Source organism: Siniperca chuatsi, linkage group LG21, assembly GCF_020085105.1.
Source record: "Siniperca chuatsi isolate FFG_IHB_CAS linkage group LG21, ASM2008510v1, whole genome shotgun sequence".
In the NCBI taxonomy this organism is placed as follows: domain Eukaryota; kingdom Metazoa; phylum Chordata; class Actinopteri; order Centrarchiformes; family Sinipercidae; genus Siniperca; species Siniperca chuatsi.
The window spans coordinates 6,380,362-6,395,128 of NC_058062.1; the positions used below are offsets into that span (position 1 = coordinate 6,380,362).

Sequence of the window (14,767 nt, forward strand, 5' to 3'; positions counted from 1 at the left end):
TATAATCAATGCATGTTTAAATCAGGTTTCATTAAATAATAATCATACGAGCTTAGCACAATATCAGGGGGTATAGCTCAGTGGTAGAGCATTTGACTGCAGATCAAGAGGTCTCCGGTTCAAATCCGGATGCCCCCTTAATACACTTTATTCTTTTTCATGAAATCTACCTTCTTGAGAGGAAACCGACATTTTTAGTGTTAATTGCTGCTATAAGGTTAATATTACTTCACAAAAGAGAACATTTAGGGTCCATACAAACAGGCAGAGAGACTTTTAGACTTTAGACTTTGATGTGCCCAAGGGGAAATTCCTTTCCACAGCACTGCACACATCATACAACAGCACACAGTAACAACATACAATGACAAGAGTACACATTCAGGCCAGTTCAGTCAGGCCTATTGCCTATATCCACATACTACAGCATAATGCTACGGTATCTATAGCATAATCTAGTATAAAATGACTAAACTGTATGATTTCATCTGTAGTGCTGCCAAAACCATCTGCTGTGAATGTGTGAGCACAAAACACACATATTTTTGTCATTACTGTTACTGCAGGTATAAACCACCCTTCAACGGTATGCTGTGTATCGCTTGTTGAAACAAAAAATATTACAGCTGCATGACAGACAACACCCCCCCGGATATTTTCAATGATAATATTTATTTAAAATGACACAATACAATATATACTTTTGTAATATGACTCATAGTCATTAGCAGCTAGCTCATTTTCCTATTCAATAAATAGTTCAAGAGCTTTGTTTTAAAAAAATAAATTACTAAAAACCTTTAGGTCTAACAAAAGTGTCCTGTTATTCACTGGCATAGAATATAATCTTATACATCAGGTGCAGACTTGTATCCCAACATTGCAGAGTTTCTGACTAAGGGAGGCGACATGAGCTACAGTTTGTGCTTGCAGCTTCTTCTCAGTTATTGTGTAAAAGTCTTCCATGATAGAGGCTTAATACTAGGCAGCTACTAAACTCACTTTGTGATTGAAAAGCTTTTTTTGTAACAAGTGAGGTACTAAATTCGGTTGCAGCAGAAGTAGTTCAGGTTCATGTTCATGATTGTCAAAGAGAAATGAAAGAGCAAATTTAAATATGAGAAAAACAACACTTTATCTGTAAAATATATGCTTTAGTGTTATCAATTATCATCTATGATCTACCTGCCTCATGTTTTCCAGATGGCTTATTATTCAAGTGTAGGTTTAACATCCTCGGTTGTTCAGTTCTAGTAATTAATGAATGAATACCACTTTACAATTCAATAAAGTAAGCTGTTGTCCCTTGATTAGTGAAATGAAAGAACGCCTATGAGAGTGGAATGTGATATTACTGGTCAGGTAGGATATCTTACATAAACATGGTGCACATGGGTCACTTAAAGAAAACTTAAAAACGGTAAATGCACATAAAACACTTCCTTACTGTGCACAGCTTCATAACCACAACTGAGATACCAGATTATTAGAATACAGGCTAATCAAACAAGCAAGCGGTTCTTGAACAGTTCAAAAATCAACACTTGGAGTCTAAATTTACTGATATTGGTGTACGTTAACCAACTCTTAAGATCATCCATGTTTCTCTGTTGCTCATCCACCCTGAGGCTCAGCCATATGAGAGGCAGCCCCTCCAGACGCTCACACAGCTGGGTAAGACATACTGTCGGTGTGGCGAGGCAGGCTCTATCACAGACGCCATGTTCACAGGACTTTGCCCAAAACACTGTAAATAACCCTGACGCTGTGACCTTTGCAGTTCCTTCGAGGTTGGCTCAGTTTGAGGAAGTTTGATCCACTGGAGCTGTGTTCTAGTTTGCAACAACCCGCGACTTCATCCAGTCCAGACTGGCAGGTAGACTGCAAGAGAGTGAAAAGAAACGATAAGTGGCTGTTCCAGCAGAAGTTGATGTTTGTAAAGGCATTTTAAGGACTGACTCATACTGGCAGACACAGAAAGAGAAAGTATGAGGTGTGTTTGACTCACCCTTCTCCTGTCAGGGCACAGCAGGCTTGGACGTGCCAGGAGTGGGTTGTGATGGAGTCGAGTGTGAGGCACTGGGAGATCTCTGCCGCCGTCATCGAGCCCTTCACGTCTTGTTTGTTGGCCAAAACAAGAACGGCTGCGTTCTGTAGGTCCTACGTCCAAACCAGAGAAGATGGGTTACCAACGCTGCTTTCGGTATCAATTTATATTTATAGAGCTGAAACATTTCCATTGGAAATCCCAAAAATGTCCCCGTGTCAACTTTGAAAGAAGAACAGCAGCCTCAGTGGAATATTTGAATGCATGTCAACATGCTGACTAACACAGTCTAAGTTGAAACTTCCTCATCATGTTGTGTCATGGGTTTGTAACCTATGGCGCAATTAGTCACTCTGAAAACAGAAGTGCATCTCAAAGCATGAATAGCAGACTTGGGCAGATTCGCTGAACAAAAAAAGGGTTTTACGTCAAGGCTGCATTCACAGTAAATTGGTGGATTCTATTTTAATTTCTCAGCTTGATTTCACCTTAGTTTTTAATTGATAAAACTAATCCTGCTAACACACATCTCTCTACACAGCTGGATTTGTACCTCATGTGAGAGCATGCGGTGCAGCTCTGCTTTGGTGAGAGTGAGGCGTTCGCGGTCGGTGCTGTCCACAACCAGAATGACAATCTGAAAGAGCCACAACATTCATAATTAAATCAGTTTTTAGCACACAATCAACAGCTATCGCATATTAACAGAATCCATGTTATCAGTGTTGTAATTATAGGAGGGGGCACAAGACGTCTGCTACAGACATGTGTAATATGTTATAAATGATTATGTAACGGTGATAAGTAACTTTATCAGTACAGGGGGCATGGTAGGAAAATAAGAAGCCAATATGGGTTAATGTGCAATAGCCTATAAACTTTTAGGATGGTTTCTGTTTCTGTCTTGAATATCAAGAGTGTCAAAAATCATTTATATATATTGAATTCTAGATGATCAATATTGGGAAAGCAAGATGTTTAGGTGTTTTTTGGGAACATAAGACCAAGAAACTTTAAAAAAATTCAGCTAAATCAAAACCTAAATGTGTAGACTAGGTACCTTAGATAAAAGCATCAGCAAAATGTCTTGTTTCTGACTTTTCTGTTTCATTTTTAACCTACAGAATGTATTTCAGTCTCTTATGTAGAGTTAGACAGAGGATCTGAAGACAGACAGTGATCCGTACCTCTGTGTTGCCATAGTATGAGTACCAGCTGGCTCGAAGGCTCTCCTGTCCTCCGATATCCCAAACTAAGAAGTGTGTGTTACGTACGATGATCTCCTCAACGTTGCTGCCGATGGTTGGTGATGTGTGGACGGCTTCTTTCGTCAGACTGTTTGTGTGGGAAGGTGGGAAAACAAATTCAAGCACATATTTGACAGAATTCAGAGTAAATATACTAACCAGATTTTATAGTTATATAACTATTGTAGCCCCAGAAATTCACTTACAACTGATAGAGGATGGTTGTCTTTCCAGCATTGTCCAAACCCACGATAACAACTTTGTGCTCTGTAGGAAAGTTTATAAAAATAATTACATTTAACCCGAACAGTGCAAACTGGATTTGTAGGTATCCTCATTCGAACACACTCTAATCTTGAGAACAATTTGTTTCAATGCATCACAAGACAAATGTACACTGAAACAGCAACCTCTGTTTCAGGAGATTAAATTGTTTCAACACACAGATAAGATAAAGACAGGTACTGAGCAGAATATCATTTCTTATCCCACAGTGAGGATATTACATCACTGAATAATACCAGTCCAACAGTGCATTCAAGTCAGGTCTCATGTACTCTACATTCCCTGTTTGGCAGAGAATGAAGCTGAAGTCTTAGTTTTCAGTCAGTCAGAATAAAAGGGAATTTATGTGTAAAGTGATTTTTTTAACAACATATCATTTCTAAGGATATTTATACCCTTAGAGGCTTTGAAAGATCGTATAGCAGCTGACAAACACCACGAATTCTGAAAGTCACACTGGAAATTGAGAAGTTGTGTAAAATAAGTTGCTCTTACCTCTGTCACCGAAGACGGCCATCATCTTGGTCAGAAGAAATCCCATGTCCAACAAGTGTGTGTGTGTGTGTGTGAGGTGAGTGATGAATACAGTAGAAGAGACTAACTTCAGTGTCTGTTAACAGCTGACTGTCTGATAAACTCTGTTCCTCCATCTAATATCAAGTTCTGCCTCAGCATAGTGGGCGGCGCTTCTCACGAGAAAAGCGTTGGTACTCTTCAGTCGAGTGAGTCACGGACAAAGGGCATAATGATGGTGCGTTCAGGGGCTGTGGGAAATGTCTGAATCCTCACGTGAGGGACCCATCAGGATAGCAAACACGGCAAGGTGCAGTTGTGGAATATTAACTAAGTACATTTACTTAGGTACTGTACTTAAGTACACTTTTGAGGTACTTTTACTTTACCTAAGTATTTCTTTACACTTCCACTCCACTACATTTCAGAGAGAAATATTGTACTTTTTACTTCACTACATTTATCTGACAGCTGGAGTTACTAGTTACTTTACAGATTTTACAAACAAAACACATGATCAATTTATAAAATATCATAATGTGCTATAGATTAAATCATCCAACAGTATATAATATAGTTAAAATGTGCTCCACCTCCACCAGCCATAACATTAAATGTGGCTTAGGCCTTTGTGTTAAAGCATCAGTAATAGTATTCCAATAATATGATGGATATAATAATTCTGCCCAATAAATACTTTTATTTTAATACTTTAAGTACATTATTGCTGTTAATACTTTTGTACTTTTACTTAAGTGAAATCTTGAATACTACATCTTCCACCACTGGCAGAGTGTGAGGGCTCACCATATACTCTCAGTTGCCAGTTTACTAGGTACACCTAGCTAACACTAATGCACTAATACAACAGTCCTGTTATAAAGCCGACCTTCATGAAGGTTATAATGTTCAGTTTTGCTGAAACTGTTCTAGAGAGGTGTTGATTCAACTTCATGGTCATTTTGGAGGATGTAGTTTGTGGCACTGTTGAATTATATCGCATTGTAAAGAGAGATGTTTCTGTTATCAGACCTAATGATTATGATTGACATACCCTCTGTTACCCAGAGGGTATGTCAATCATTTATGGTAAAAGTCACAAATAGGATTTTTATCAGTAGTTTCCTTTTCCTGTTTCCTTTGTGACAAGAACTCACTTTACTTAAAGGCATGAAATCCAAATGTAGAACTGAAACCTGCTATGTCTTTTAAATGATTTCATTGTAATACACAGACATCAGACAATAACAAAAAATAAGTTATTGATATTTTTATGCTATTAACGGTTTATTTAAATTATTAAAGTAGTAAAATGGCCTTTTAAGGTTGATAATGTCCAGTTGAGAAATACAAAAAAAGCTTCTTTAATGATACCTTTTGATATGCTCAATACATTTCAGATTTGTCTTTAAAATGTAGCCGCTGAACACTGATTTTTAGAGGCGGTCAGGAGCACTTGAAGGCAACATACAACACTGTGGGCTGATGACGCAGCTAATGACACACATGTGCAGTCCATATATGGAAACTGTTTCCCTTCCTCTTTCTGTGCATCACAGGGACATTGTTATGAACCAACAGAAAGCAAAACTGGGTGAAAAAAGGAATCCCCTGGAATTTCCAGTCCACGTGTAAAAAGCATACTATTAATAATAATAATAATGAGGATTCCCTGTAAATCCTCAGTGCTGACTCAGATGTTCTTAACATGTTGACTGGCAGCTCTTGTCTCTGTTGGGGCCTTTTTTCCAGGTTAGGTTCCTTTCCCAGTACAACTAACAGTCTCGATTCATTTCACATCCATTTTCTCATTTTAAGGTATTAACATATTAACCATTAAGTATAACTGAATTAACCAACTAATCTACATATTCCGAAGTGAATGTGAGATGTATTTGTTTAAATGCATCAGAGGTGGAAAGTACTGTACTAACGTGCAATTTTGAGATACTTGAGGTACTGTACTTTACTTGGGTATTTACATTTTATGCTACTTTATACTTCTACTCCACTACATTTCAGAGGGGACATTATTTCCTTTTAAGCCACTACAATTACTAAACACCCACAGCTATTAGCTATTTTACAGATTTAGGATTTTATTTACAAAATATATTCAACTTCTAAATTATAAATTTAAATTTTTTAATGGCTTTAACTGTCCAACAGTATATTAAGTAGATAACATTAGCTCCACCTTGAGTGTAGTAATAAGCTGCTTACATGTAATAATAATCCAATAAGGTAATATATATAATAATATAACACTCTGAAACAGGTCGTTCAGCATAATGAGTACTTTTCTAAGTAAATTTTGTTGATAATACTTTTTTACTCTGAAGTAAAATTTTGTAACAAAGTAAATTTACACCGTTGTTGTCACTTTTACTTAAGAAAAAATATATGAATACTTCTTCCACCACTGAACTATTGGAGCTTATCTGGTCCCATAAACTCAGTTCTTGTTAGTTTGATATTACAGTAATCTCGGCACACTGGGCTCTTTCCATCCATTAAATAACACTGTCTGATGCAAGGCTCACGTTTGAGTTTCAGATGGAAACCACGCCTTCGTTCGTGACATTTCCTCCACTGAGTATCAGCGAGCTGTAAATGATGAGACGACAAGAACTCTGACTGCGAGAAAAAATAAAAACCACATCCTGGATTCAGCTGCACTTTAACTTCAGTCTTTTTTATTATGCTTCCTCCTTGGCAGGTGTGAACACATGCTCTGCGATTTGAGAGGAGTGTTTTGGAGTTCATAGTACCTGTGAATTCAAATGAGGAAACAATAAAGTCAAGCAGGTCCTAGTACTTGTTTTTTTCCTGAGAAGTTCTTTTGATCTGTGTTTTAATGGAAGCCAACAATCTGGTTTTTGTTTAATTTTTGCAGGTATACACCCAACAAAGCACCTTGACGGGACAGGTTCTACAGGCAGGCTGATGTTAGGTGTTCTATTAGACACATCTTTTGTTGGACCCTTCTCAAAATAATGAAGTGAATGAAATGAAAGAAGATGTAGTTGGAGCTCAAGAAGAAGAAAGAAAAGCTTACTCCATCGTATTATATGGTTTCCCCTGAACTAAAACCTCTTTATATGTCCTGAGAAACATAAAAGGCAACACCACTAATGCATATTAAATTGTACACATACACATACAGGTTTTGCATCTTTGAAATCTGTCTTTGATAATCACATCTCCCCGTATCAATTAAGTGACACAATGGCATTTTCTGATTAAATTTTTAATTAAAATACGAATTTATCCACAGATTAAAAATGAAAGGCAGAAAAAGCAAAATGTAGCTACAATCAGGCACCAATGATACATGTTATTTCATATTTTTTAACAATTGCGATAACGCAACAATAACATTATTTACTGATCATTATTTAATATTTACTTATTCAACTGAAGACGGGAGGGTCAAAGCGGCCCAAAGACATTCATGGATTCTCCATTATAGATAACTGAGTAAAGACCAAAACTGATCCTATCCCCCCCCCCCGGTACTCCTCTCACTACCTCACAAGAACTGAAGATTCAAAATAAAAAATTGCAAATGTCCACAGGAAAAAACAACACTAATTCAGTCAGAAATTAAGAGTCAAAAGATAGTGGTATTTAATATCAGACAAGCTAGCTGTTTGGGTGGAAGTTGGGAGTGATCAACCACACACACAAGTACTTTTTATATATCCATTAGCCCTGAAAAATAGACGACAAAGCTGGTGCAAAGAAAAACGAGATGAGCGATGTGCTGGAGCGACAGAATGGGCTACGGTGCAGAGTAGCTACGAGACACGGGGAGACACAGATGTGGTATGAAAACGAGTGTAACAAGAGTTAAGACATCCCACCATGGCAGTGGTGGACATGGCTTGGCGAGACATTCCGGCACTTGTGATTGGAGTTTTCTTAAAATAAGGGTGTTTTAAGGTGGGAGTGACTAAGGCAGGACACTTCATTCACAAAACTACAACTGCAGTGCTTCTTTGAATCTGCACCATGTTAGAAAAAACAGAGAACATATGAATACTGCAGGCGCCCTCAGCACCCACGAGGAAGAGAAAAAACAGAAACGGGAGGACTGGGTCAGACGTGTACAGTGGCTGAACCAGGGAAGAAGTAAACGTCTTTGGAGTGTACTCTTTGTTGTTATCAAGCGTGTAGCAACATCGATAAATCGTTGTGTTAAAATATGGCAACTTCTCCACCAGCTTTTTAAGGTCTAGGTGATAAGAAAGTGGAGGTGAGAGACTCATAACTTCTGGATCTCAGTATGGGAGAAATCCTGAAATCCAAAAGCACTGAGTGAGATTAAGGTAAAGAGAAACCCTGACACTGTACATGGGGACGGAGACATTAGACCCTGTTTAAGACTGCAGAGGACAGACATGACAGACTACAGCTCTACCAGCCTTCACACTCTACAAGTGAAGGAGAGGTTGAGTCAAACAGATCACAATCATAGATTCACAATCGTAACAATTACTGTCCTCGTGCTGTCAGTTTAGAAATCCATGATATTCATGCAGTAATTAACATAGGAAACAAAAAACAGACCAATATTATTTTTTCTAAACATAAATAAATTGAATTGCAAGAAGAAGTGGATGAGAATGGCATCTGGCAGTTAATGTATTTCTTTACACTGTACTGGGATGTAAACAGATTAATTTGTTAGCCTGACTGGCATGGCCACGGACCCACACTTCAGTTTCTTTTGAACCCAAAACCTGAACCTTTCCCCCCTCCCTCCCCTCCTCCTCGTTCTGTCCAGTAGCTTCCTTGCCTCTGTGGTATGATGCATGTTCAGCGGATGTAGACGTCCCTCCCCCAGTCATCCTGGTTCTTGTTGCGGCTCATGTTGGCCCCTGTGTCCACAGGGTCCTGGCAGTAACGCTCCCTCAGCTTGGCACGTCCATGCGGCTGCGTCTGGCTCGTCATTGGAGGGTGGTTCAGGTTTTCTTGGTCCGGCTCTGCGCCTTCGTCTTCCCAGGAGGCCTGTCTGCCGTGATGCTGAGCCAGGTGGAGGCGGCTGCCCCCGCCACCTCGGTAGGGTTCGGGCTCTTCATAGGGGTCAGTCTCAATGTCCATGCAGGAGTCGCCGGCCTCGGTGTAGGCAGAGTCCCGGCTGCCCTGGGTCTCAGAGTCGAAGGTGTCTTGCCGTGACAGGCCCCGCCCACTCCCTCCCCGTAGCTGGCCACGAGAAGAGCGCATGTACGTTTGCTGCTGCTGCTGCTGCTGCTGCTGCTGCTGAGGTTTTCCTCCCGGGTCTGTCGGAAAGTCATGCAGGGTGCTGCTCCCACTGCACTCTGTCAGATGCCCTTCCCGCTTCTGCTCACTGTGCACCAGGTACGGCCCCTGCAGCCAGCCACAGTCATGCCACGCAGCAACCATGCAAAGACACAAACAGCAGAGCAAAACCAAACTGTCAGTCGTTAGTCAGCAGGGTTAGCATGAGGCAGGGCATACAACACAGGCCTTCAAAAAAGATGTTCCAGCTAAAGGACATGTGGTTTTGAAAGCATTGGTGTACATGACTGACATCAATCTATTTATAAACACACACACATTCCATGTTTGTAAGTGTGCAGACACATTAACTTATACTCAAAAATTCAACACTAACAAATACAGTAATTACACAGTTATTCAAACAAATTAGTTCTACTAATTGATTATTTTAAATCATGATACCTACCTGCAAACTCAAACACAAACAAGCAGTTATTCAACAAGCAGACTGAATATCTACCATACAGCACCACCTTCTGGCAGATTGACCTCATGACAGAAAACCCCCCCAGAAATATCACTACCAAATGATTACGTAATTAATTGAACTCTGTAGATGTGTAGTACGATGTTTATACTGACACAATTTTACGTAAATTAAGAAATACCATTACCAAGTGCAACTGGCTCTTATGTTCTTCTTGGATTATTTTTGTTGCCTCCATAATGACAGCCTCAATAAAAATGGTAGAAGGAGATATAAAACATGTTTCCTGCCATTTGGTGCAATAGTGTCACTCAGGCGCCATACTGTCAGTGACATAAATATCTTTGACAGTATGCAAGTCATCATAATCGATGTGTAGCCAGTAGTGACTTAGGTTATAGTGACACAGCTGATTAGTACTTTGCTGTTAAAATGATTATAAAAAGATTAAACTGGACAGAGTGTTAGCAACAGCCTCCATCAAACTAAGTGTTTGTGTGTGTAGAGGCGGACATGACTTGCTGTTTTCAGGGGCGGTACCATGGCAACATGGAGGAGGACAGCAAACTGGATTGAGTCTCCCAGAGAAGAAAAAGTGCTGGAGAAAAGAGGCCACAGAGCTAGGGGCAACAGATATCATTTTACTCTTGATTACAGCAAAAATGGAGGGGGCCCCGAGGGCAGGGGTGCCTTATGGGTTATTCCTTACGTTCAGAGTGGTTTGAGTTGAGCTGCTCTCACAGTTTAAACAGTGCAGAGAAGTAAACGCTGACCTGCTAAGATACAGTCTACGTAACTTTACTTGTGGGTGTTCTTAAACTAGCTGTTCATGTGTGGGAAATTGGCTCCTGATTAGCTCATTCATGTGTCAATTCCTGCATAGGCGTGTTTGTGTGAATGTGTATCTGTGTTGGGTTTCCATATACAGCCTAAACAGGGCTTTAATGCACTTTTCCGTCAGGGTGAAAACAGCAGGCTGCTGGGTTGAGGTTGAGGTTGAGTTGCCGGAGTCCCCCCTCTCTGCTGGACTTCAGAGAGCATGTTCTTCCTCTTTCCCCTCATTCGCTACAGTACCGTCCATGTCAGGCCACAGATCTATGTTTCTGCGCAGGGAGGTGAGCACTTGTACCTGCAGGTTGGAGACGGGCTCAGGGGAGGCAGCCAGGGCTGCCGTGGCCATGGTACGGTTGAGCAGAGGGTTGGGAGGGTTGCTGCTCGGGGGGTGTGTCGCCTTCCAGTACGCCTCCAGGTAGTCAGCCAGGTGCTCGCAGGCGTCCTCCAGCTGGTTCTCGTCCAGGATGATGTCAAACAATTCCTGCACATAAATAAAATGAATTTTTGTTGGTTTCACAGAACCAAAATTAATGGAAGTTTTCTTGTTTTAACAGAAATTCTAGTAACTTTTAAGTTATTTTATTACTCAAGCCACAAAGCAAAACTCACTGGTGGGCACTGGGCCAACTTGTCTGCTGCCACCATCTGCACATTTAGGTGTTTAGCCTGGGACTTCCCCCTAGATTTGATGAGCCTCTGGAGGACCTACAGGGAGACAACAGCACCTTGTCTACTGAAACAACAATTATGTTGTGAATGTGTTTGCCCACTTTTGTAATTTCATCATTATAAACGGAAAGTACAAATTTAAAAGGTACCCAGTGGAGTTTTTGTCCACTAGTAGCTCTATGGAGCAATGTATTTACAAGTGGGCCTTTGTTTTGTTTGTGTCATGCACGCACACAAGGACACAGATGGTGCGATTCACATCCTGCAGTTGGTTTCACGCTATTCCACTGTGCGGTGACACACCAACAAACCAATGCGCCAACAAAAGCAGTGAAGAAGAAGAGTGCTAGCAACTAGCCAACATGGACGTTAACAATGTACAATTTAAAATATTTTCTAAAACTGACTTTGGAAATGTTGTTTTTGTTTACAAGAAAACTCCACAGGGCACCTTTAAAGTTATACTCCTTAAGATTTCAGTACTGGTTGATTTGGTTACTGATGGTATCGGCAAGTGTGGTTTAATACTACAGGTCACAATTCTGGGGGCACAAACACTCCTTGGGCAGCTACTTTTGGAGAAATACAACAGAAGAGCAGCTGGTCTATCTATTTACAGTGCAGCCAAACTAACTCATGTGGTAGGTAAGCGTAGGTAAGCAATTTCAATTCAGTGCATAAATGGCGGACTACGCCACTAAAAATGAAAATTACTACATAGAAAGACATCACAGAATATAAGTTCACTGAAAGGCTATGGCTATAAAAATGGCAACCATAAATAGCATGAAAAAGGGGTTTTGATTTAATGAAAATCTTAAGGAATATAACTTTCAGGTCTTCTGTTGCCATACCTTAGGTGAGGCTATTTTGATATAGACAATGATGGGAGCCAGGGAGGTTTTTGCCAGCTGAGAGGGGTGGTTGATGGTGTCTGCATCCAGAGCGACCAGCTGGAGCGTGCGGGCCAGCTCAAAGATACGCTCAATCTCACTCTGCACCTCCGCTGAAAGCCCAGAACACAGAAAAGACATGTAAATACAGCGAGACAGCAAAACAATTATGTAAACTTCTTCTCTCTTTGAGGTGATACAGTGCTGTATATGAGCCGTACTTTCTTTACTTTGTGCACAAGTACATAACCAACATGTTAGTACTTGATCCTCATCATGCATGTCGAAGTTTTAGAAAAAACAGTTCCAAGCGTATGAATTAGATTGGATCACAGTTAAAGTTCCATTTATGCACAGCTAAATGGAGCAGTGCAGCATCCTCATTCTGTTGTAACCTCCCAACATTTAGAATTTCCTTATGTGCTTCTGATCTTTTTTATTTCAGTTGCGAAGAAAGGAGGCACTTAAGAATGAGATGCCTGTGGCGCTTGTAATAACTAAATAATAAGGACACAATTTCTCACCATCTAAATAAAACAGAAACAAAAAACAAACAAAAAAAAACCCCCACCCTCATCAAACAAATTATGTGGAACATTAGTTTTTGTTAGCGTTAATAGGCACAGCAGTAATTATTCAGGTGAATCATTCAAGTCTGTGGACTACTTGGGTGTTTTGTTTTCATTGTTCCTCAACAACAGCCTATAAAAGCTTGTTATTTAGCATAGAACAGTCCCCCCTTTTTTAAATCAGCCTGTTGATGTGTAAGGCCAGAGATTAAAACTGGAAACCAGAATGTTCCTCGTCTGTCTGGTCAAACCTCAGCGCCTCTGAGGTTTATGTGCTGCCAACCCAGCGGCAGAGAGAGAGATAACAGGGGCAAGGCAATCTGCAGAGAGATGGGGCCTGCACACAATTTAGCAGCAGAGGGCTGAAGGCTAGAGAGTAAAAGCTGGAGGCAAAAAACAGGGCCTCCGCAGAGTGATAAGAAACGTGCACTTGAACTCATATAAAGAAATAGCAGGCATGGTTTCCATTAACCTCAACAAAGACTTGGACTTTTGCAAATTTGGATTTGATTGCCATGAGAAACTTGCTCCCCTGCCATGAGTAGACAGAGTTCATGAGATGGGGTCCAGCTTCTATAGAGACTATCCTTGTGTATGATTGCACACATACAGTATATGGATAGCATTATACGCAGGTCACAAAAGGTTGAGAGCAGTATGGAAAGTATTGGCTTCCCTCCCACGGATCTCTTCCCGCTTTAGTTTTGGAATTCTTTTCTTTTTAGAGACTACAGGCTGTCACACAGAAGTATGAGGAACAGAGAAACTGACAGGCAAGCAGACAGGCAGACAAACGATGTATGAGCAGATGATGAATATAGTGAAGAAAAGGGGAGGGAAGAAGGAAAGAGGCTTCATTGTTTTGTTGCAAGGAGAGCATACATACCCAGTACGTCTGAATCAAAAGAGAGTGGTGGAAGAACATGGGAGGTGGGAGAGAAGGTGGGGACAGGGGGAGGATGGGTGGGTGAAGGGCAGAAAAGACAGGATGAAGAAAGAGAGAGGAGGCCGGATCAGACTCAGGCAGTCAGAGCAACTATAAAAGGGAAAAACTTCTCACTCTCCGGTCTTTTAATGATGTACAACTGAACCTTCATGGTCTGATCACCTTTATAGTCTCTAACATGGAACTACAATATGTAAACTTGTAAAAATTACAGAAATTATGTCTTGCAATCCCGTATCTAAAAATCCAGGTACCCATCATATTCACTACATTTAATTTGTAACGCTAAATAATTTTGTTATCACAGGGATTTTAGCTGAGACAGGCCAAATGACAAAATATTCTATATTTTGTTCAATACGTCCTGCAGCATCATGAAAACGTAATTTTACTGCTTACCTGTGGTTTTACAGTTTTTTTAATGTGTACATGTTTTTGTATGTGTGTGGAATTGCAAATGTTTTTGATTTTAAGACGCAAACCAAGCTGCCTCTAAAAGGATGTTAAAGAATCGATCTGGTGATATTCTATATTTCTCTTATTGTCAATAAATCCCATAAAGACCAAAACCACCAATGAATTTATATTAACAAGAATTGTCTTTGTAGCCAAAGCCGGATATATCTTCTTCTTCTGTGCCATAGAGCTCCATTGTTGTCCAAAAACTATTAAAACACATCAGTGAGCCACGCTGTTGCACTGGGTGACATGTTCCTTTGATACAATGAACACGGCCACTGTTTATTTTGAGTCAATCCCACATACAACATCCTGCTGCTGTGAATGCTCCCAAGAGCAACAAATGTGTATCAATCCGCAGCTGAAAATAGTCCCCAACAAATGCACAATTTCCTCCTGTTTGAGTAACGTTTGCTAAAACCTACAGTGCCTAGCTGTTTTAGGAAATATCTATCTATCTATCTATCTATCTATCTATCTATCTATCTATCTATCTATCTATCTATCTATCTATCTATCTATCTATCTATCTATCTATCTATCTATCTATCTATCTATCTATCTATCTATC

At 40.2% G+C, this 14,767-nt stretch overlaps 2 protein-coding genes and 1 non-coding gene across 9 annotated transcripts in view; 1 reads left to right on the forward strand and 2 right to left on the reverse strand.

Moving 5' to 3' along the window:
• The first annotated feature begins 66 nt into the window (after positions 1-66).
• trnac-gca lies at positions 67-138 on the forward strand. Its single transcript has one exon. It is a non-coding gene; the product is annotated as a tRNA-Cys (tRNA).
• A 513-nt stretch (positions 139-651) lies between these two features.
• Positions 652-4,260, reverse strand: arl5c (ADP-ribosylation factor-like 5C). Its single transcript, XM_044182260.1, has 6 exons — positions 4,075-4,260; positions 3,501-3,561; positions 3,235-3,382; positions 2,601-2,684; positions 2,009-2,160; positions 652-1,881 (listed from the first exon to the last, which is right to left on the reverse strand). Exons 1-6 carry the CDS (start codon positions 4,118-4,120, stop codon positions 1,833-1,835), a joined length of 540 nt encoding a protein of 179 aa, XP_044038195.1. The 5' UTR covers positions 4,121-4,260; the 3' UTR covers positions 652-1,832.
• A 3,066-nt stretch (positions 4,261-7,326) lies between these two features.
• Positions 7,327-14,767, reverse strand: part of cacnb1 (calcium channel, voltage-dependent, beta 1 subunit) — a 32,060-nt gene continuing 24,619 nt past the window's right edge. For 3 of the 7 annotated variants that reach the window (XM_044181815.1, XM_044181813.1, XM_044181817.1), the window contains 5 exons: positions 13,678-13,686; positions 12,184-12,335; positions 11,270-11,365; positions 10,956-11,141; positions 7,327-9,465 (listed from right to left, as the gene is read on the reverse strand). In XM_044181815.1, coding sequence (XP_044037750.1) covers positions 8,914-9,465; positions 10,956-11,141; positions 11,270-11,365; positions 12,184-12,335; positions 13,678-13,686 — 995 coding nt within the window. In that variant the 3' untranslated portion in view covers positions 7,327-8,913. Of the gene's footprint in view, positions 11,142-11,269; positions 11,366-12,183; positions 12,336-13,677; positions 13,687-14,767 lie in introns of all 7 variants that reach the window. The other 4 variants (XM_044181816.1, XM_044181814.1, XM_044181818.1 and 1 more) reach the window with 3 other exon arrangements.

Coding starts and splice junctions, on each gene's coding strand:
- arl5c (XM_044182260.1), bottom strand. CDS start 4,120: ATGGGATTTCTTCTGACCAAGATGATGGCCGTCTTCGGTGACAGAG. Junction 2,161..2,600: donor ACCGCATGCTCTCACATGAG/GTACAAATCCAG, acceptor GTTTGGACGTAG/GACCTACAGAACGCAGCCGT. Junction 1,882..2,008: donor TGTGCCCTGACAGGAGAAGG/GTGAGTCAAACA, acceptor ACTCTCTTGCAG/TCTACCTGCCAGTCTGGACT.